Source organism: Hemiscyllium ocellatum, chromosome 21 (genome assembly GCF_020745735.1).
Source record: "Hemiscyllium ocellatum isolate sHemOce1 chromosome 21, sHemOce1.pat.X.cur, whole genome shotgun sequence".
NCBI lineage: Eukaryota > Metazoa > Chordata > Chondrichthyes > Orectolobiformes > Hemiscylliidae > Hemiscyllium > Hemiscyllium ocellatum.
Genome location: NC_083421.1, coordinates 63,068,994 through 63,091,540, shown reverse-complemented (window position 1 = coordinate 63,091,540; position 22,547 = coordinate 63,068,994). Strand labels below are relative to the sequence as shown.

Here is a 22,547-nt window from a genome sequence, read left to right as displayed (position 1 = left end):
AAATGGCATCTCACTAACTTGATTGAGTTTTTATTTTGAAGAGATGACAAAATTGATGAAGGCAGAGCAGTGGCCATTGTCTGTGTGGACTTCAGCAAAGTATTCGATAAGGTTCCACATGGTAGACTGGTTAGCAAGGTTAGATCACATGGGATCCAGGCAGAGCTTGCCAAATCGATCCAAAATTGGCTTGAAGGTAGGAGATGGAAGAAGGTGCTGGAGGGTGAAGAGAACCTCACATTCAAATGCATTAACTTAGGTAACCATTGCACTAAGACTGGAGACAATACAGTGCAGTAATGTAAATTGAAGTGTAAGTTATCTAGATGGATATGGAATCCTCTTTGTAGTGCCTCAATGTTTTAACATCATGTGTGCTTTACACATCCCTGTGTCAGAAGCAACCTTTGGTTTTGGTCACTGGGAAGTTACTCGCTCTGACCAAATGTCTTGGCGCAACATTCTTGTTTCACATGTTGGGAAGACAGATGATGAAGAAATTGCAAATACAAAAAATGAGATATAAACTCACTAGTATTTGGAAGAATGGGAGGGGATTTTACAGTAACATGTAAAATTTATAAAAGGGTTAGAAAAAGTAGAGGCAGGCAAGTTGTTTTTGCTGATGGGTGAGACTATGACTCTGGGACATGGCCTCAAGATTAGGGAGAGTAAATTTAGGACAGAGATAAGAAGGAATTACTTTTCCCAGTGAGTAGTTAATCTATGGAATTCTCTGTCCAAGGAAGAAGTGGAGGCAGCTTTCGTTAAATATATTTAAGATACAGTTGGATGGATTTTTGCATGGTAGGGGAATTAAGGGTTATGGGGATAATGCAGGTAGGAGGAGATGAGACGATGGATAGATCAGCCATGATCTTACTCAGGTTGGATGGGCCAAATGGCCTAATCCTGCTTCTATTACTATGGAACTGAAACATGTACAATACTTTGAATACACAAGAGATCAATCAGCGAAAGGAAAAGAGAAGTGATGGTGTTTCATTGTGAGAAGGTTGTTCACGTTGAATCTCTGATCTGCAGCAATTAACTTCTACAAGTTAGGGAAGGTTTGAACACAGATCATTAGTTGGTGGGGAGATTAAGGATGTGAATGGGTAATTTGTTAATTTTGGTTCCCTTTTTGCAGTAGGTGGAAAAGGATCATCTACTGAAGCACCCACTCTCTCCCCTCCCCCTCCATGTCCTGCAGATGAGCTCATGCACAGTTCATTACCAACAGCAGCATCACTGCCAAGAAAGGTAAAATTCATTGGGTGGGTGGTGTTTACTGATCCAAATTTACGGTTGAGTAATATCAGTCATCACTGTTAGATATTGTTCTCAAAAGAAGCCCATGGAATATTTTGAAGGTGTTTTAATTGCAGGCTCTGTCTTTTCTTTCTCATTTTTATCTGGGCTATCTTAACTATTCTCTCTTTTCCATCTCTCTTTCCCCCCCCCCCCCCCCCACACACACACACACACACACACACACACACACACACACACACACACACACACACACAATCCCTGACATGTCACTATCATTTCTCCCATTTCCAAGCTTTGTTTATTAGCAAGGGCTGCTGTGGGAATCAGCGTGGATATGAGTGAAGCCCTTCTGAACATGCTCAGTCATTCTTATAGCTGGTTTTATTGATCTGGGTGCAGTGGGTGCTCTCCAGTTCAATGTTAAGGGGCTTTGCTCAGAATCCAGAGATTCCCAAATGTTTTACTTGGAGCAAGTCATCCTACCAGTGCCCCCATGTAAGCTACGCTTTTAAAGTGAGAATGTCCACTCTGAATTTAGAATGGTGATTGCGTTCTGCCTCCAGCTCTCTGCAGACTGCCAGTAGTTGCTGCTCTCGGGTACTGCTAGACTATTTTGCAGACTCTTTTCCCTACCTCACCCATTCTACCCCATCCCCTTCTGTGACCTAGGGAACTTATTGTGGGTGCCAGTCGAAGCAATATTCCACTGGCCTATCAGTCAGCTTCTGGACTAGTATTTGAAAAATTGCAAGTTCAAATCCTGACCGTCATAAAACTCAATTTAGTATACATGATGGGTAAAAAAGATAACAAAAATTACCACGTTGTGGATTTAAATATCCAACTGGGTCACTATTCCTTTTATTATGGAAGAGAGTGCTAGTTTTCCTAACTGGTCTAGTTTACATGCAACTCTAATCCCAATTATGTAGTTCACTCTTTATTGGGGCAATTTTTGGAGGATTCTGAAATACTGCCTTTATTATTGTTGTTCATTTTCCAAGAAAAACAAGGTCCTGAGTTGTTTCTTTCCAGTGTGTCTTTGATATTCTGTCCTGTTTTCCTTCCACTGTAATATGATTCTTTAACTTGACCTGTTCAGGGTTCCTTTGGTTTGAAGGTTTCAGCTCCTGTTGCAAGCATTAATTACAGCAAAAATGCCTGCCATTGCAGCCTCCCCTGGTGTTCTTAATTGAACCCTTGCATTCCTGTTATCTATTTGTATACAGTTGCTTTTTTAATGCCTCAGTGGTGTACCACTATCGTGTCTTATTTTTACTGCTGTTACAGGATGGTAAACTTGAGAGTGGAAAGCCATTAATTAAACAGCGGCATGTGACTAGTGATAAAGGAGCCGCTGAAAGCCCAGGTGGTGAGTGGAATACCTGCTTTGTCCATATTCTGAGTCGGTTGAGGCGCTCTGCCTCTCCTCGAAGTACGTTCCATCATGAAGAAAAATGGATTAACCAGCTAGATTGGGAGGGGTTGATAAAAGTTTGTTTCTAGAAATTAATTTTATGCATACACACCTCAAAAATAGGCCATTTGGCCCAACTAGTCTCTGCTGGTGTTTATGCTCCACCTTAGTTTCCTTCATTTTACTCTATCACCTTATACATATCTGCAGTTTTCACCTTAAAATCCATTCATGTCATTTGTCTCAATCATTCAATATTGTAGGAGGTATCGCTGTCTAAGTAAAGTTTCTGCTGAATTCTGTATTGGATTTATTATTGACTGTCTTATAGTTTCTAGTCTTGTCATATCAGTGCAAGCATCTTATCTAGGTTTACCTTATCAAACCCTTTAATTTCAGGGTATTTATCAGGTTACCAGTCTGTGCAATATTGTCTTGTAGTTACTTTACTATGAGACCTTTGTAGACCAAAATTATTAGCTTGCTTGTTACACAAGCAATTTTGTGTATCGGAAGCATATTGTTTCAATGTTATCTCCAGCAAATTTCTTCTCTTTTTATTTGGTCTTTGTATTCAGGCTTCGAGAATGAGAGCATCAAAACTGTCTCCTTGAAAGAGCTGCCGGAGGTTATAAAGGGGTTGAATCTACAGCCAGCTGGAACCGAGAAGGAGAATGAAGAAGGTACATTCCTTGCAGCAAATGCTGAAAATGACAAGCCAAGGGGATTGAATGCAGAGATTATGAAGGACTTCCCATCCCTATTTTCCCACCCTGCCCCCCTCATTATTTCCAGACTGTTTTTCTGCCCTCTCCTGAAGGTACAGATACCAAGCATCTCTTAAAGAATCCTGCCTTGTTTTCCTAAAGTTAACCATGTCGATTTTATAATCTGTGATGACAAACCAATTTCCAAGACCCGAGATAGTTAATGCTGATAAATTCTTCGCCAGGAGTGCATTAGTTCTCTAACTGTTCTCTTCATAGACTTCAGAGTTCCACTCAGATTTTAAATTTTTTAAAACTTTGAGATCTAGATAGCAATATCCTGTACACAGAACGCATACACAATTGGAAAAAGTACAAATTCTTAATAGGAAATGCAGTGACAAGCTGGTATTTTGACATCTTGTGGTGTTTGAATTAGGGAAGTTAGTAACTATCTCTTAAGATCTTGGGAAAGCAACAATGATCTTGGTTTGAACATGGGAGGATACTGGTAGGAAGAAAAAGGGTGTTCTGTTCTGAAACCAGAAACCATAGCCTTTTTATAAGAAAGGAAGGCCTTCTATAAGTTTGATGTTTTAGTTACACTAATTGCTGTCCACCTCCTGTCCCTCCAACCTGGGTGTTCAGGTCTCCCTCCACTAATCAAGCACCTAATACAATACAGGCTGCCTGGTTGGAAACATCATCTTTTGTGTGACTTAAATAAAGTTAAAATGTCGCAGCTGCTGAAAACCTGAAATAAGAATTTCAGCTGGAGAAACTCAGCAGACCTGGTAAATATGTGGAGAGCAAAACAAGAGTTAACATTTCGAGTCCAATGTGACGACTTCAAAATCTGGCAAAGACATGTTGGACTCAGTGTTAGCTTTATTTCTTATATATAATTGTTATTGTTAGGCAAGTGTGTTAAAGGTTATCAAGGATGGATGGGAATGCGAATTTGAAGTTTTAATGAGATCAGTCATGATCGTATTGAATGGTGGAGCAGAATAAGAGTCTGGATATGCAGCTTAATTCGTCTGTTTGTATATGGACTGGCTGAGTTTCTTTTGGGTGAGAATTACTTACTCAATTAGATACAAAGATCCGTCCTAATTGCTGGAAAACAGCTACTTGGTTTTGCCAAGAGCCTTGGCCAGTTAACAAAAACAGATTTGTCATTATTTTATTGCTTTGAGCAATCTTGTATTTCACTGTCAGCAACATGTAGCCACAGTTGATTGGTAAACTAATGCTGAAAGTGTTTGGGGATGTCCCAAGGCCATGAAAGGTGTGAATGGAAAGTGGTGCTGTTGTAGTAATATCACTTGGTGAGTAATCCAGAACTCTGGTCTGATACCCAGGGACATCGTTCAAATCCCACCATGGCAGGTACTGAAATTTTAATTTAATACAAATGTATAAAAAGAAATGCTGGCCCATTGGTAACCATGTTAACATTGGATTTTCGTAAAAACCCACCTGGCTCACTAATATCATTCAGGGAAAGAAATCTGCTGTTCTGACCTGGCCTGGCCGACGTGAGTGGACCACACACTCTCAAGAAAGACTCTTAACTGCCCTCTGGGCAACTCTGGATAGGGCAATAAATGCTGGCCTAGCCAGTGACTTCCACACACTATGAACAATTATTTAAAAAAAACAGCAAGTTTGTTATTTTTGCTGTTCCTTTTGATGGGTCTAATGTTTGAACACACTGAGAATTTAGACACCCGTTCCTTACACAGGCAGTTTAGAATATGGAATCCTCTTCCACAAGTGAGGAGGGTGAAGAGAATTTGTTTTGTTTTTGAGCCAAAGGAAGGGCAGGAGCGTCTGAGTACTCCTGGTGACTCATGGGGAAAAAAAAATCTCCAGCTCAAATCAGCCAAATAACTTGTTCAAGTCTGTTTCTCATTCCAGCTAATGGGTAACAGGAGTTAACTTTTAACACACATTAGCAAAATAACTGAATTTGTGATTTATTTGATGTAAAGAAAAATAGCCTGGCATCTGAACAAATAAGGGATAATGCACCAACTTCACAAAAAAAACTTAATAACTAACATTTCAGAGGTGTTGCATTTCATCTGGGCTTTTTGTGATGTGCAGGAAGATAAAATTGTTTTCTCTCAATTGATGTCTTATCCTTCACAGGGAGTCTGAGCAGGGTCAGTGACATTGCAATTGATACTCAGCCACTGTCCGATTTCCAGCATTTTCCTTCTGCCCACCAATAAAATAACAGGCACACCTTCAGTTACTTTTATCCTCTCTCTCAACCTTTCCAACTCTATCTTCAACACGCTCTCAAAAATGCTCACCTCCTGAACTTTGTTTACTTTTCCTAATTTTCCTATATGTGGCACTGTGTCAACTTTTGTCTAATACTCATGTCAACTGTTAAGAGTCATTGTACTGTGTTAAAGATGATTTTTGATGCAATTTGTCTTGTTTTACTTGACTAACAATGGTTGGTGGATCTAAAGCAAAGCTGATCAATTCTCTGTACGGATAAATGAGGGGTGATACAGTTAGGCCTGTACTAGGAGTTTTACTGATGAGATCTGCATTTTTATTTTGGCAGCTGCTATTGCTGATGAACTTTCTGAAATTACGCCCATGGATCTTCAGTCCCTGGTTACTCGAGGAGGATTTGACTCGCCATTTCAACACAGGACTGAGACACTCACTGGTCCTCAGATGAAACGTGAGCAGGAATTTTACTCTTCAGCCAGTGAGCAGGGGCTGTGTCCCGAGCCCCAGCAAGCCCTGCCTTCAACTTGCAAAGCGTCAGACCATCACAGACGAGAACAATGTCCTATCAAACAGGGGTTCATGCCCATTGAGAAGCCCAGTGAGAATTGCTCTGGAAGCCCAGTCAAACAGGAGATGCTCAAAGCAGGTTCAACATCATTGGATGTTTTTACACCCAGCCCTTTGTTAAAGGTCCAGGCACTGAGGCACCCTTCACTTGGTAGTGGTCATCCCCTCCCATATGAACACCTCTTCGATTTGGCTTTGCCCAAGACAGCGAGTCTCTTCATCAAACAGAAGACCTCTGAGCTGCAAAAGGTAGCTGCTGAGCACTCTGAGGACCCAGTGTTGCAGTCATCTGCGCCAATCTCACCCCTCGATGTGCTGGACAAGCTTATTCAGCATGGGGGCGATGCACATGTGAAGGAGCTTAGCAGGTAAGATGGGAGGGAACAGGGGAATACCATTGTAGTATTGAGTGAGTACCACACTGTCACGCGCCATCTTTTCAAAGGAATCATTAAACTTAGACCCTGTCAGCTTCCTTGGATGGACATGAAAGATCTCACAGTACTCTTTCAATGAAGAGCAGTGTAGTTCTCTCTAGTGCTCCCCAGCCTTCAATTATTCCTCAACCAATTGCTTTATATTGTTCCAAGGAAATGAGAATTTAACATTTTAAAAATGCAGGTCTTTGTGACGTTTCAAAACATTTTTATTTTAAGTGCAGCAGTATGTAAATTCTGCATTTCAAATGAAGGCAGATGTCCTCAGAGACTTTTCTTTCTTTCCTGATTAAATTCCAATTGACATCCTTCAAGATTATTAAGCACGATTTTTAGGGGCAATATTGTAAAGCAGAATATTTATTTTTAACAAAATGTATAGAACACTGTCATTTATTCCAGTCTACACCTGATCTCCTTACCAGCTGCTGTTGATGAGTTAGTCTTGGACTGGCTGCACCTCTGACCATCAGTTTAGGTGTCAGGCGTTGTGTTTTTTTTTCGCTGTTGGGTGGCTGGTACAACTTGCCACCTAAAGATATTTTCTGTTACTGAACATTTTGGACAGGAAAGCTAACTGATGGAAGTGCGTCCCCCATGTTTGTTTTAGAGTTTGTCCTGTGCAGCATGAGCCCCAAAGTCAAAGAAAAATGGTCAGGTAAGTGTGGAATTTGCTGTCATGATAAATAATAACCAATAATTAATTGAATCCACTAATTGTTTCTAACTCTGTGATTGCTGTGGATAATTTATTTGATCACTGGGAAGTCACAATGTCCTGGGTGAATCTTGAGTTTCCCTGTGCTCCTACAGCATGATGGGAGACATTATTAACTATTATCTTCATATTTTTGTTCCTTGGTTGTACAAGCATGGAGATGGGCAGGATGAATAGAATCTGTTCGCTGGGTGAAATGCTTGCAGATTATGTAACAAAACTTGAATGGCTACACTGAGGAATCTACACCAATCTGTTTGACTGACTGGGGATATATCACATCCAACTGTTATCTCACTGGAGGGTGTTTAGTCACGGAAGCAGGCAGCTGATTTTTTTTCTTCTTCCTTCCAAGCGCTGCCACAGTGCTCCTACCACACTCCCCTCCCTCTCTCAACGCAATGACCTTTCTATTTTGCTCTTGGGACAGTAGTAGTTTTCAAACTTGGCGTTTCAAGGTCAGTGTTCAAATAATGGGACTCCCTTACCACCCCAGATCCTCCAAACCAGGTTTTGTTACTAAAGGTTGGTGCTATATTAACTCAGATGATGTTTCCTAATTTAGTAATATTTTATGTATACTAACATTGAAACAAAAATTGTATATCTCTCAACCTTACTTTTAAACTCTTGCCCAATCTTGCAATCAGTGTTTGCAATATTAATTTTACATGATTGAATCTGAATAGTATGTGGACTTCTGGTCAATGAGCATCCACTGTGTTGTACTCTGCCTCTTGGCTTTCTCTATCTGACCTCAGCAAATACCTGCCACTTTGGGCAAGTAATTCTATTGCCAAGCACTGGTATCTGTTAGGGACAGCACAGAATCTAACCAAAATCGGAAACCTCCCTCACCCCGAGGATCTGAAGATAATGTTGATGAAATGTATCTTCGTCATTGTTTCTCTTTAATCCCTATGAAAGGCAAAACCAATATAAATCCATATTATGCACTTAAATGTGCTGTGTCAATTAAAGATATTGTTGTTTTGTTGTGGTGGTGGTTGAGAATCTTGGTGAACTTTTTTTTTATCCTCACTTTTTTATTATCATCAGAATTCCATTAGTGCTGTACCCCAGTGCGTGCCCAGGCCATGTACCCCAGTGCGTGCCCAGGCCATGTGTCCCAGCACCAGAGATGAATTTCACCCACAGCCACCTGAAGTTCAAAATGAGACTGAGCGTAGTTGGCACATCCACTTCCATCAGTGGTAGTGATTCAGCATATTTTTCACAGCCTTTCTCCTCTGTGGTACTAATTTCCCACCCACTGCTCCCCAGCAGGATATACTCCCTCTTACTTACTGGTTCTCTCAGCTGACCATTCTTTATGTGTGAGCCTTCATGTAGAGTGTCAAGAGGCTTACCCAGTCTTATCTAGACATTCCATGTCAAACCGAGTACTATTTTCACACTGATATCCATTTACTCGTTTGCTAGCGTCAGCTGCAGGAAAGAAACCGGTGAGTGGTGGAAGGAAGGGGAATGGAGGCTGGTAAGATTCCCCATACTGTTATTAACAAAGCTATAACTTTGTATTGTTGATTTGTAACCTAATGTCACATCTCAGGTTGACCTTTTTTCCTTTTTGGTCCTTGACCGATTGAATTTTGCTAACTATTATGTGACTAGCAAATTTGCACAAATGCCTAGTAGTTCTAGTTGATAAGCTGGTTACCGGTTTTTGGCCTGAATCATCTTTCTCACTGTTTGTTTTTGTGCACTAATTTTAGATTGCCTTTGCCCAGCAAATCTGCAGATTGGACTCACTTTGGAGGTATGTTGCATATATTATCGTGATTGCTGTCTGGGTTGCAATGCTTAACTGGTGAGTGAAGCTGACACATCAGTCACAAATGATGCAGCCAGTACTATGAACAAAGGTTTAAACAAAACCGTTCTAAAAAGCAGACTGACTGCAATGTGACGTGAATGCAATGTTTTAAGTGCTAGATTATCCCCTTTCATTGCCTATGCTTCTAAATCCTTTAAAACAACACTGAGGCTGTATGGGTTCATGTTTTGAGAAGGTTCCCTGAACCTCTGTAGCGTTCATAAATCACTAAAATGATGCAGTGGGCACTGAGCAGCAGCTTCCGGGATTGTGTTACTGTGATGGCAGTTTGGAGAATTGCTGGGCACTCATTGGGAGAGTCTAAAATATCAGAGAAGAAAGGGGCAGCATGGTAACTCAGTTGGTAACTCATGTTGTCTCAGCGCTAGGGACCCGGGTTCAATTCGAGCCTCAGGCGACTGTGTGAAGTTTGCACATTCGTCCTGTGTCTGTTTGGGTAACCCCTGGGTGCTCCAGTCTCCTCCCACTTTAGGTGGACTGGCCGTGGGAAGTGCTGGCTAGGTGGGTTAGCCATGGTAAATGTAGGATTACAGGGATAAGCTAGGGAATCGGTGGGGGTGGGGTGGTGGGTATGTGTGGACTCGACGACCAATTGTCTTGCTTCTACACTTAAAGGGATTCTATGATTCTAAATGAAGCGTTGCTATGTGAGCAGGTATTTTTGTATAGTACTTAGATTACTGAACTAATACTTATTTAAAATTGTCAATGTTTCATTAAAATTACAAACTATCAGTAGCTTCTGCATGAAACTGAAATGGTAAAATTTGTTTCTATTAAGTCACTTGAGTGCCCAGGGTTTGTGTTTGTGTGTTTGATGGAGTTTTGGTGCCAAGTATAAATCCCCTTCCTCCTTCATGTGCAGATCTCTCATTCCTGATTTCAAACACATTTTCACTGCTTTGGTTTAGAATGGGACAACAGTGTTGTGAACAATTCTTTTCAAACACACAGACCACAATATTCAAATAAGCAAATAAATAATTTAGACTTGAAAAAGATTGAATTGCCTCAGTTTCAAAGGAACAGGGAGTTACAGATAAGAGACCGCAAATGTCTTTTCACTGTTTGCTTCTGAGGCGGTCTCCCTCATGATTGGAAACATAAATAATTAAAGCGTGGTTGTTCTTATTATGTGCTATTTATATAAAAATGTTAATATGATTTTAAGAGTGTGACTTTTAAAGGAGTTCTATTTGGCTGGGTTACTTTTTATTGAAAGGTTTAAAACCTATAACTGGATCAGACAGTCCTTCTGGAACAGAGATGTAATGCATTCAGTATGTGTCAGAGAGGAGAAACCCTTGGAGTGTTCATGGAAGATTTTGTACTGCACTGGTTTATGATAGGGAATTGTTTTTTGCTTGTTTCTGGTTCATTGTAATCAAGGGTTGACTTTTTAGCTTTGGAAATCCAGAGATTAAAGGTTTTTGGGCAGTTCAGAGGAGACCTGACTGAGGTCAGAAGCGACGAGGTTTTCTCTCCTCAAAGTGTAAAATCTTCCATATAAAAGCTTTGTTTTTGCAGTTTCTAGACCAGGAATATTTGATTATAAATCTACATAAAGCCAGCTTGCAAATTCAGTTCAATCTTGGATTGAGTGTGTGTATATTTTGGTTATTGTGGTTCTGTTCGCTGAGCTGGGAGTTTTTGTTGCAAACGTTTCGTCCCCTTTCTAGGTGACATCTTCTGTGCTTGGGAACCTCCTGTGAAGCGCTTCTATGCTGATTCCTCCACCATTTATACTGGTTTGAATCTGCCGCAGAAGCGGCAGATTCAAACCACTATAAATGCCGGAGGAGATGAGATCCAAGATGGCGGCGACTCAGCAAGTCTGAGTCTACAGAGCCCTTCCCAAAACCTGGGTAAAGTGGGTTTCCTGTCCCCACCACACTTGCCAAACCACCCAAAAAATTTCTTTAATCTTAATTAGCTGCTGAATATTATATTTAAATAGTCTAATACTGAGTGGATAATGAGTAAATCAAAGGGACCCCGCAGCTCTCAGAAAACAAAGACCCCTCCCCCACCCTCCTCTCCTCTGGCTGCAGCTGATGTAAAAACGGGCCTTATAGAGATGATTGCTAGACTGGAATCGACACTCGTCAATTTCATCGCAGAATCCAGACAGAGATGGAATGCATTCGAAGAAAAGCTGCAGAAACAGAATCAAACCATGGAAGAGCTGCAGGGCCGAGTGGAGGGGGTGGAACTAAAGGCCACGACCTCCAAGGCTGCAGCTCAAACAGCTGCAGAACAGGTGAGAGCTCTGGAGCAGAGAGTCAGGGCCTTTGAAATTTACATCGATGATATTGACAACAGAAATCGGAGAAAGAATATTCGGCTGCTGGGCCTTCAAGAGCAAGAAGGGAAAGAACAGTTAATAGCATTTCTGGAGCGATGGCTGCCGCAGATTTTAAACCTGGGGGCTGAAACTGACCGGGTAAGGGTGGAGTGGGCCTACCGGGTCGCAGTACGCGGATCTGGCCCAAACCAGCGCCCACGCCCGGTCCTGTTCCGGCTGCAGAGTTATAGGGAGAGGCAGATACTCCTGGATGCCTCCAGAAAGCTTGGAAAGGATCCTAAAGCTATGATTCATGAAGGATCCAAGATTATGTTATTTCAGGACTTCTCCCCGGCTTTGGCACGAAGGAGGAAGGCGTTTGATGAGGTGAAGAAATGTTTAAGGGACTTAGATATTCAATACACCTTACGCTACCCAGCGACGTTATGCTTTACCCACGAAGGATCCGAGTATAATTTTAGATCATCGGAAGAGGCCAAGAAACTTTTAGACTCGGTTAAATAAATCGTAAGAGACAATTTATGTTGGCTTGCCTCTCCCACACTCCGTGGGGAGAAATGGTTACTTTATTCTACTTTACTTTTGCCTCTGGGAGCGGGGTTGTCTTCCTTGCTATGTTATTATACTTAACTGTAATCTGTTGGAGTTGTAATTTTATAGTTATGTGTGTTTGTACGTGGCATTGATGCTATTAGATATACTCAGGTATGGGTGGGGTGGGGTGGGGATGCGGCGCTCACTGTTAACTCTAGCTCGGTATTATATCTAAATCCTATTAAGGAGCGCCCGGGTCGAGGGTGGGACACTGTTTGGGAGAGGATATGGTGGAACGTTGGAAAGGTAGTAAGGCCCCCTGAGAACAAGGGGGAAGATCTCCATTCAAACATGTTTAATTTTTTTTTTGTTTGTTCTTATTGTTTGGAAATAGCTTCCTTTTAATCATACTGTTATGAGTGTATTAGAGAACATTTTCTCTTATTTGAAGGATGTAAGCGACTCAACTATACACTCTGGATGATTGTGGATTAGTTGAATTTTGATGATTATATATTTAAGATCTATTTTTATATTAATGTTTGTGCTTGAAAATTCTGCTTATTTTTGTAAATTTGTCAAAATGTTAAATTCCCAATAAAAATATCTATAAAAAAAAATAAATGCCGGAGGAAAGATCACAGAAGCGCTTCACAGGAGGCTCCCAAGCACAGAAGATGTCACCTAGAAAGGGGATGAAACGTTTGCAACAAAAACTCCCAGCTCGGCGAACAGAACCACAACAATGAGCACCCGAGCTACAAATCTTCTCACAAACTTATAGTTTGGTTAAGAATACGTATAACTATTTAATTTTTGTAAACCTAATTTAGCTTACAGTTGGCACTAAAATCAAACTTGGAATTTCGGCATTCTGGTTGTGGGATTGAAGCAGTTCCATTGGTGGTGTAGCCTACTTGAGAACCAGCATAAACTGGATCCTTATTAACTCAGTGAGATAGACCCTTTGTGTTGAATGCATATATAGGTAACCGACTTAGTATGACTTAGCCCTTGAGTATTGGAGTTGAGCACGTCAGAGTTCAGTAAGGGCAGGAAAGAGATGTTTGGTTGCTTTTACCCAAGCAAAGAACCTTGGAGTCCAGCAGCTCCCACATGTAGGATTGGTGAGTATTTATAGTCTTTTGAGTAAAAATAAGGTGTTTGTTTTGTGTTGAGGTTTTATTTTCCCTTTCTTATAAATCACTTGTTAGGGATTAGATTGGTAATTGTGCACTAAAAATAATTACAAATGTACCAGAGTGGTTAATAACTTAAAGTATGATACAGATGGCAGATTGAGTGATGTGTTGCAGCTACAGCATGTGGGAGCTGCTGGACTCCAAGGTGATCCACAGTGAGCGCCATGGTGCCAGGATGTGGTCACACCCTTCATAAATCAAGAGCTTTAGCACAACGCGTGTTTCCAAATTTTGGTCTCTTATGCCGATTTGCATTGCCTCAACATTTGTGAATGTGCCTGTGGTGAAATTCTCTTTTCCCCTCCCAACCACCCCTCTCCACTCCCACTCACATCTCTCCACCTCCTGTCAAAACACTCTATAATCAGATTGTGTCAGTTGTGAAGTGCTGTGGAGTGCTACTTAAATGCAGGTTTTGGATTTGGTAATTTTTTGAAGTCCGGTCAAATTGTTATTAACATAATGCAGCAAAACAGGAAGTTTATCTAAAACCAAAAGAGAAAACGCTGGAAAATCTCAGCAGGTCTGGCAGCATCTGTAAGGAGAGGAAAGAGCTGATGTTTCAAGTCTAAATGACCCTTTGTCAAAGCTGTCAAAGTTTATCTAAAAGCTGTTTCTAACACTGTTCAATTGATCCCAGGTTCTGTCCCCATGGATGAGCTACAAAGGCTTAGGAATCAACTAATTTTATTGCACAACCAGCTACTGTATGAACGCTACAAGCGAGAGCAGCATGCTGTTCGGAATAGGCGTCTGCTGCGCAAAATCCTCAAAGCAACTGCACTGGAGGAACAAAACTTAGCTATGGTGAGGCTTTTAAAAGAGAATTATAATGCATTATCTTCTTAGGTATCCATGTACACACTCACTGTAGGTTCCAGCAGCTGCACTTGTGACAATGTTCATAAGATATCTGTAAGAAAACCCCTCATGACCCACTTCTGCTTTTTCTTTGTCCTCTTTGTTCATCTTTCTCTGGGATTCATTAACCGTACATTCCTTTTATGAGGAAAGGCTGGACACCTAGACTTATATCCAAAAGTTTCGAAGGAAAAAGGCAACTTGATTTGAAACATGCACAATCACAAGGGGTGTTGACAGGCTACGTGTGGAAATGGATGCTTCCTGTTGTGGGAGAATCTCAAACTCTGGGGCATTTGAGACAAAGATGCAGAGGGTCATGAGTGCTTGGAACACTTTTCCTGATATTTGGTAGAAGCAGAGTCCTTGAGTTTTGTTTTTAGCAGAACTGGGTACAATGAGAGAATGTAGAGTAATGAGATCAGCCGCGATCTTATTGGATGGTGCGACAGGCTCCAGGTGCTGAATGGTTTATTCCTGCTCCCAGTTAATATGTATGATTAGGAGAGTTTCCTCTCCACTGTAAATGTTAAACTAATGAGTGAAATGGGTATAAGAGATCCCTTGGGGTTATTGGAGGAAGAAGGTGCCTTCCTGCTGACATGATCAATGTGACTAAGATCACTCATCTAGTCATTTCTATGCCTTGTTTGTGGGATCTTGCTATGTGCACGTTGGCTACATTGAGTTCCGCCCCCCCACCTTGTCCTGGAACCCTGATGTAGTCAGGCTGTTAATTCTCAGTGGTTAGCACTGCTGTCTCACAGCATCAGAGACCTGGGTTCGATTTCACCCTTGCACCACTGTCTGCATGGAATTTGCACATTCTCCACGTCTTTGTGTGCGTTTCCTCCAGCTGTTCTGGTTTCCACCCATTGTCCAAAGATGTGCAGGATTGGCCATGGGAATTTACCCATCATGTCAAGGGATTTTCAGGCTAGGTAGGTTAGCCATGCAAAATGCAGGGTTGCAGGGATAGGCCTGGGAATGGTGAGTCTAGGCGAGATGCTCTTTGGGCAGTCAATATGAACTTGATGGGCCGAATGGCCTGCTTCCACACTGTAGGGATTCTATGATCTATGAAATATGGGCCTTTGGCACCTCATTATGGTAGGAATCAACAGCAGCAAGTTCAGAAGCTTGTCAAAGCTTTAATATGGGCTGGATGAACAGGAGACTTGAGGTGATGATTATAGCTTTCCTCATTGATTGAGGACAAAATAAAGTTTACATTTCACTGCTGTGAGCAACCTAAGCCTCTGTCCCTCTTGTGACCAATTCTGTGTGCAGAAGGACCAGCTGCAACTTCAGGAATTGGACATTGGATCCCTCAAGCACAGTTTGTTCATCGAGCAGAACCAGTCTCGGCTGCTGCGAGAAGAGAAGGAATCTATTGTCAAGCATCTCAACAGCCAGATCGCAGACTTACAGAAGGAGCGAGGTGACTATCGAGCCAGCTGCCAGGAGTTACAGGTACAACATCGCTCATGGACAGAAGCTGTTTTCCTATTGGGAAAGGAATAGGGTGAGGTCAAACTAGATAGTAGAGATTCCTTTATCTTCTGTTAACACCTGTAGAGAACTCAAGCTGAAGCTCTGACCTGTGGTTAATTGCCGAGTGCAGGAAAACGGGATTAGAACACATGGATGTTTGATGACCAGCACAAACCAGAAGGGCCAAAGGCCTCATTCCATGCTGTAAAATACTCTGACATTTTACAGACCATCCACCTAATCAGTCTGAAAGTTTACTAACCAATGAAATTCAAGTGAGTCTGTATTTACAGAGTACATGCACACTCATGAGATTTTACTTCACAGTTTTATATTACAAATACATTTGTATAATGGGTATGGCTGATGTTTATCACTCATTCCTAATTGGCTTTGACAGTGGTGATGAGTTACTGCAATAGAGAGAGAGAGTCTTTGTCCAGATGCCTGTGGAAGGCATCCGAATCATATGGGTGTAACTTCTGATAATGTTTATACATTGGAGGGAATAATAGAGTTCATGGTTGGGTGCAATGTACATCAAATTCCACAGCGTTACAATGTGGAAGAACCTCATTCTGCTGATCATATCTGCACCAGCTCTCTCAGCTCCTTGTCTTTTGACCACAACCTTGCAAATTTTATCTGTTGAGATAATTATTGGTTTTCTCTTGCAATCTTTTGTAATAGATTCTGCCCCCACTTCTGTTGCTTAATTCACAAATTAGTCTGATATTCCTAAATTAAATAGATCACTGACCAGAGTCTCCTATTTCCTGAGTACGTGCTTTAATCAAGTTTGTGCCGGGATCAGGGATGAAGAACTTAATGGCTTTTGTGGGTTCATTCTTTGTTTGTTTAATTTCCACCAAACTAGAGTGTGTATTGTACCTTTTTCCTTTTAGAATAAACTACAGGATTGTCAGAAGATGATTGGGGAGTTGAAGCTGGAACTACAGAAGGCCAATAACAAAGCCTGTAACACTGCATATCTGCTGAACCAAATGACTGAGAAGGTGAGAGGTGTGACCATCTGCTTAAAGCCTGAACTGGCCTATATCCAACCGCAATTGGCGCCAACTCCTTCAGTGTATGGTTTATAGTTCAAGATTCCTCTGCCTGTGAAACCTCTGCGAATTATTCCATACCCAGCCCTTTCTGCCATTCTGTGCAGGTAGCCCACGCTTATAACCATCAAAACTGTGGATGTCTGCTAGGTTTGTCTACTGCCACACATCCAGCATGGGGTTAGATACAGAGTAGGGCTCTCTCAAACTGAAATTAAAACTGTCTTTACTATTGCAAAACTTTACCTAAAGTTTCCTTCATACTGTCCCCATCAAACATTCCTAAGAGAGGTACAGTTTGGGGCTAGATACAGAGTAAAGCTCCCTCTATACTGTTGGTTAAGTGGTGCATGTTGCCTAGTTCTTTGCCTCACAGGGATCCCAGAGGAGATTTAAAAGATTACTCTCCAGTTTCTGTTGTCATTCTTCGGGCCTGAGTGCACCAGTAAATGGCTGATCATTTCACTGAATTATTCCTAGTTTACCAGCACTCAGTCTGTACAGCAGCAAATGGAATGGTTGAACAAGCAGCTGCTGCTCCTGAGTGAAGTGAATGAGCTACATATGGAGAAGTTGCTGCATTCTCAGATGGGCTCTGCTAAGGTAAGGATAATCGCAAAGCATTGAAAGTTTGTGTTTTTAAGGCAATGATCATTCATGTTCAGGAATACTGTATGAAACTCATAATCACTGGTGATACAAGTCAAATCTGTAAGAATAGTACTTAGGGTTAAGAAAACTATAACTTTTTAAGATTTTACAATTCAATCCCTTGTAGAGTTGAACATGGGCATTTGGACTAAGTAAAGCATATTAAACTGTGAAAATCCTTACTTGATTTTTAAAATTTTCATCTTGGTGTTCAAATCCTTCCATATGTTATTCCTTGCTATCTTTTTCACCATTCCCAGCCTATCAACTCTAATCTCTGCGCTACTCTGAGTTTGGTCACTTATATATGCCTAATTTTCCTCTCCGCTCATTGGTGGAAATCGCTTTGTTGTCGGGGTCATGAGCTCTACAATCCTCTCCCTAAATTTCCTTCCACTCTGTGCTCCTCACAGTCACTCCATAAACCATTCCACTTTGACCAGCCTGAGCAAACAGCTTGGTGTTAAATTTTGTCTTGTATTCCTGTGAAGTGCCTTGGGACTACTTTCACCATGTTCAAAAAACTGTATAAATGCACATTATTAATTGGGCAAAGGCAGTAGATTTAATTAAGTTTCTATTTTAGAATCATTATTTGTATTAAGTTAAAAATCTCACAACACCAGATTATAGTCCAACAGGTTTAATTGGAAGCGCTAGCTTTTGGAGCGCTGCTCCTTCAGGTGAACCACCTGATGAAGGAGCAGTGCTCTGAAAGCTCGTGCTTCCAATTAAACCTGTTGGACTATAGCCTGGTGTTGTGAGTTTTAACTTTGTCCACCACCGGCATCTTCACATCATTATTTTGTATTATCCACATAAATATGCTACTTAATTGGTCACACTCAGTGCACTTGAGCCCTCCTCCCTTTGTCTAACTCCATCAACATCCTTTTCTGTGTTCCTAATGACATTTAGTGGAACAAGCCTTTATCATATAGCCATTCCGTGACTACACGTTCTCAACAGTGCTGTACTGCTTCCACTGGTAGGAGGGTGTAAGTTTACATAGACTAATTCCGTTATAAATATGGACAAATGTTTTCTGTTGTGAGGGGCAGCCCCGCAACTGAGATGTTGAGCCGTCTGTTCAGGTGGACACATGAGAAAAAGGTCATGTGCCAACTTGTATCTCGCTCTGACTCAATTGTCAATAAGCACAAAACATGGGGAAGTTCTGCTAATCAGTATAAAAAGCTCCCTGTATTTAAGTGCATCTTCTGCTCTCATCAATTTGTTCAGGCAGCAGAGGCGGAGATGCTGCAGATTTCTTTAGTCCGAGAGAGGGAGAAGATGAAGCACCGCATTCAGCAGCAAAACCAAAGGTTGGAGGCATCGCAACGCCGTATAATGGAGCTGGAAAACCACCTGACAAAGAAAGAGCACCTGTTCCTGGAGCAAAAGAAATATCTGGAGAATGTCAAAAACATGGCCAGGTATGGTGGGCGAGTGTTTGGCACAGGGTGGGTAAGGGGTTAGTGCATTTAATCTTTTGACCATCCTTTTGGGTGGCACAGTGGCTGTAGCATTGCTGCCCCACAGCATCAGGGACCCAGGTTCACTTCCAGCCTCTGGTGACTGTCTGGGTGGAGTTTGCACATTCTCCGCGTGTCTGCGTGGGTTTCCTCCTGCGGTCCAAAGCTGTACAGGAGAGGGTGGATTGCTCATGCTAAATTGCCCGTAGTGTCCTGGGGTGTGCTAGGTGGATTAGCTTTGGGAAGTTATAGGGATAGGGGAAGCAGGTGGGTCTGGATGGCATGCTCCACGGAAGGTCGATATGGAACTATGGGCTGAATGGCCTGCTTCCACAGTGTAGGGATTCTATGGTGTCTCTTGTTTAAGGAATGGATTGACTGTTTCCTCAGTATGATCATTGTGAAAGAACTGAAATAACCGTGCAGTTCGGCTGCACTGTTTGGGTACTGGGTGGCATTCAGCTGAAACTGAATGTTCCAGGCTCGGTTTGTTTTCCAGTGGAGAGCTGCAGGCAGCAGAAAGCCGCTATGAAGCCCAGAAACGGATAACGCAGACTCTACAATGCGAAATCCTGGAACTCTACAGCAAGTTGGAACGGGCCGGACCTCCAGAGAAGCCAGTGACAGCAGAAAGAACACCTCGGCCTGTAGAGGACATGTGAGATATTTCTACTTTTAAGTTAAATTTGGGTGACTTTTAGGTGGTACATTGAGTTGACGCGTGTGTTTTAAAGGACACATGTATTTGATGAGCAAATTACAATCAGTGCAAACTCTAAATTATAAATGAAACAGTTGAGCCTGTCTTATGGGATGACCAGCATTCCTATACAAATATGGCCCCACATGCAATCTCCTTATTAAATAAGAAACACAAACTGCTGGAAAAACACAGCTGGACTGACTCCATCTGTGCAGAGAGGAACACGGTAAATATTTTGAATCCAATATGAATTGAGTTGAGAAGATGGTCTTACAAATCACAAACCCAGGTATAGACCAGAAGTGTGCCTCTGCAAAATTTATGATGTGGAGGTGCTGGTGTTGGGGTGGACGAAGCCAGAAGTCAGACGACACCAGGTGTCAGACGACACCAGGTTATAGTCCAACGGGCTTATTTAAAATCTCAAGCATTTGGAGTGCTGCTCTGAAAACTTGTGATTTCAAATGAATCTGTTAGACTTTATCCTGGTGGTGTCTGATTTCTGACTTTGCAAAATTTACACAACAAAATCTGAGCTCTAATAAAATCCCTATCAAGTTTGCAGAGCATTAACTAAAAGACTTTTGCTGTCCTTATCCTTTTTTTTTAAACAAAATAGGTCTGAAAACACCAGTGCCATTTCTGACTCATTTGATAAGAGTCCAGATATGGAGAGCGCAAACCATCAAGTGCAGCCTGCTGTGGGCCCCAGCACCTCGACTGACCGGTCTCCCGAAAGAAAGCTACAACCTTCCCTGATGGTGGCGGAGCAAGGGGAGGTCAGTCAAGGAACCCTGAGCCCAAACCTCCTGGAGCAGCCCACCACCCCAGTCACAGTCGGTTCCTACCCCAGCTCAAAGAGTCTCCTTGGGATGCGTGCCCGTGAGCTGTTCAGGAACAAGAGCGAGAGCCAGTGTGACAATGAGCGGCCCAAGATGGACAGCCTCTTTGACTCCCTCAAAACAGAGTACAGCGTGGAGCTTGGAGACTCGCTTGGGCCCATGAAATTGCAGGTGTCCAGTCCAGAAAGCGTCAGGCAGCTCAGCATAATGGACTATGATGGAACACATCATGACCAGAATTAATGGGGGTGCGGGGGGGAAGGGGAGTGGGTCGGGAAGCAAAGAAACGTAGTCAGTATTATTCTGAGCAGTTAATGCCTGCTTTGCTTTGTAAGCATGTTGTAAGTTTATAACAAGGTACAATCCAGTTAAGGGTCACGTGCTCCCTTCAGTGGAATGTTTATATATCCCAAGAGGAAAAAAAAATGCAAAAAAAAACTTGACATCAAATCCCTGTGTAACTGTGAACAAATAAGTTGTCTTTCATGTTTTGCACTACATTATGTTGTACGTATGGTATGTCTGTAGATGATGGCCACCCAGGTATGATGGAACATCTGATTGGAACCTTTTCTACTCCCTCCCCTTCAAATGCTTGCTGCTGACCCAATCGGACTGCTCCTCTTCAGTTGGGCTGGAAGTGTGACCTTAAAGACGTTCATCGTACAAACGGATGAATTCTCTTGCGGTGTTCAAAAGAAAATATAGGCTGGACCAACTTCCCCGCAGGATCTTTGTATCAAGACTTTAAATAATGAAACAGTGCTGTGATTTCAAACCTCCTTACTTTTATCCTGACATTTCCAGTCATTGCTTCCCAAGCTGTGATGATTTAGACTGTTGAAGTTACTCGCCAATTGAAATCAAGCCAGAGACTGGGGGCAGAACTGCTCGTGGATTTGAACGAGAGACCCTGACTCGCCATTTGAAGTGAGGAGTGGTGTTCAGTGTTCTCTGCCAAATATGTCTGTCTTTCGGAGGGTGGGGTGGCCACTGGAAGGGGGAGGGTTTGTCTGCCTACTCAGACTCAGTATTTTTTTTGGGAGGGGTGGGGGTTTGAAGTTAAGTTGATGATGAATATTGCGCAGTGATTTAATAAAGGGCTACCCTCCACACTTGCAACTCTCTTTTGGTTTTGATTTATTTACCTCTCCTGTTCATTGTTATCTGAGCTGATTTCTCATACACTGTGAAGGTCTGCCTAAGGTTGAGCCTACACTCCTGTGAGCTGGAATATGAGCACAGTGATCCAAAATCTTAGATAGCAAGGTGAGGTGTTGTATCAAGTGAGGTGTGCTTCAAAATTGAATAGTTGTCATATTCCATCCTTGGAAGTCTCATATGAGCTGATATGTGTACATTTGACTATAACTGTGCATAGTTTGTTATGAAAATAAACAAGTTAGAGCAAACTACAGGTTTCACTAGAACATAGTTTACTCCCTGTTTCAAAAATTTTAATAAAACATTGAAGCATGTATTATTCTTGAGTAGGTTAGATCATTTAGATCCCACTTAAGTGGGATTCCAGGAATGGATTATTAAACAAAGATTACCAACATAATTTAAATGCATCTCCTCAAACATTGAAGCAGTCCATATCCAAGCACAGCAAGTCTAGGACAATATAGAGATTTGGTCTGATAAGTGACAAGTGATATTTGTGCAATACAGCTGCCAGACAATGATCATCTCTGCTGAGAGAATCTAAGCATTGCCTTTTGATGTTCACTGGCATTACTATCACTGAGTCTACACAATCAACATCCTGGGGATTACCATTAACCAGAAACACTGGACTAGCCATATAAATACTGTGGTTACAAAAGGTAAGTCAGTGGATAGGAATCCTGAGAAACCAGTCTTTCCCCAAAGCCTGTCAACTACAAGACATAAGTTAGGTGTGAGATGGAAAGTTCCCCATTTGCCTGGATAAGCAGCTCCAACAATGCTTGAGAAATGTGACACCATCCAGAACAAAGCAGCCTGCTTAACTGGGCACCACACTCACTCCACAGTAACAGCAGTGTGTAACATCTACAAGATTATTTACCAAGGCTCCTTAGCACTTTCCAAACCATGACCTTTACCATCCCAAAGGACAAGGGTCCATGGGAACAATACCACCTACAAATTACATTCCAAGTCACAAACTGTCCTGACTTGGAATATGTT

General features: G+C 41.9%; 1 protein-coding gene across 7 annotated transcripts in view; it reads left to right on the top strand.

Annotated features, from left to right (window-relative positions):
- tsc1b (TSC complex subunit 1b) overlaps positions 1-21,436 on the top strand; it is a 49,672-nt gene extending 28,236 nt beyond the window's left edge. For 5 of the 7 annotated variants that reach the window (XM_060841609.1, XM_060841608.1, XM_060841612.1 and 2 more), the window contains 13 exons: positions 1,151-1,263; positions 2,566-2,647; positions 3,271-3,375; positions 5,987-6,593; positions 7,273-7,320; positions 9,117-9,160; positions 13,920-14,086; positions 15,431-15,613; positions 16,540-16,650; positions 17,182-17,304; positions 18,595-18,788; positions 19,327-19,485; positions 20,150-21,436. In XM_060841609.1, the coding sequence (XP_060697592.1) occupies positions 1,151-1,263; positions 2,566-2,647; positions 3,271-3,375; positions 5,987-6,593; positions 7,273-7,320; positions 9,117-9,160; positions 13,920-14,086; positions 15,431-15,613; positions 16,540-16,650; positions 17,182-17,304; positions 18,595-18,788; positions 19,327-19,485; positions 20,150-20,615 (2,402 nt within the window). In that variant the 3' untranslated portion in view covers positions 20,616-21,436. The remainder of the gene's footprint in view (positions 1-1,150; positions 1,264-2,565; positions 2,648-3,270; positions 3,376-5,986; positions 6,594-7,272; positions 7,321-9,116; positions 9,161-13,919; positions 14,087-15,430; positions 15,614-16,539; positions 16,651-17,181; positions 17,305-18,594; positions 18,789-19,326; positions 19,486-20,149) is intronic. The other 2 variants (XM_060841610.1, XM_060841611.1) reach the window with 2 other exon arrangements.
- The last annotated feature ends 1,111 nt before the right edge of the window (positions 21,437-22,547 follow it).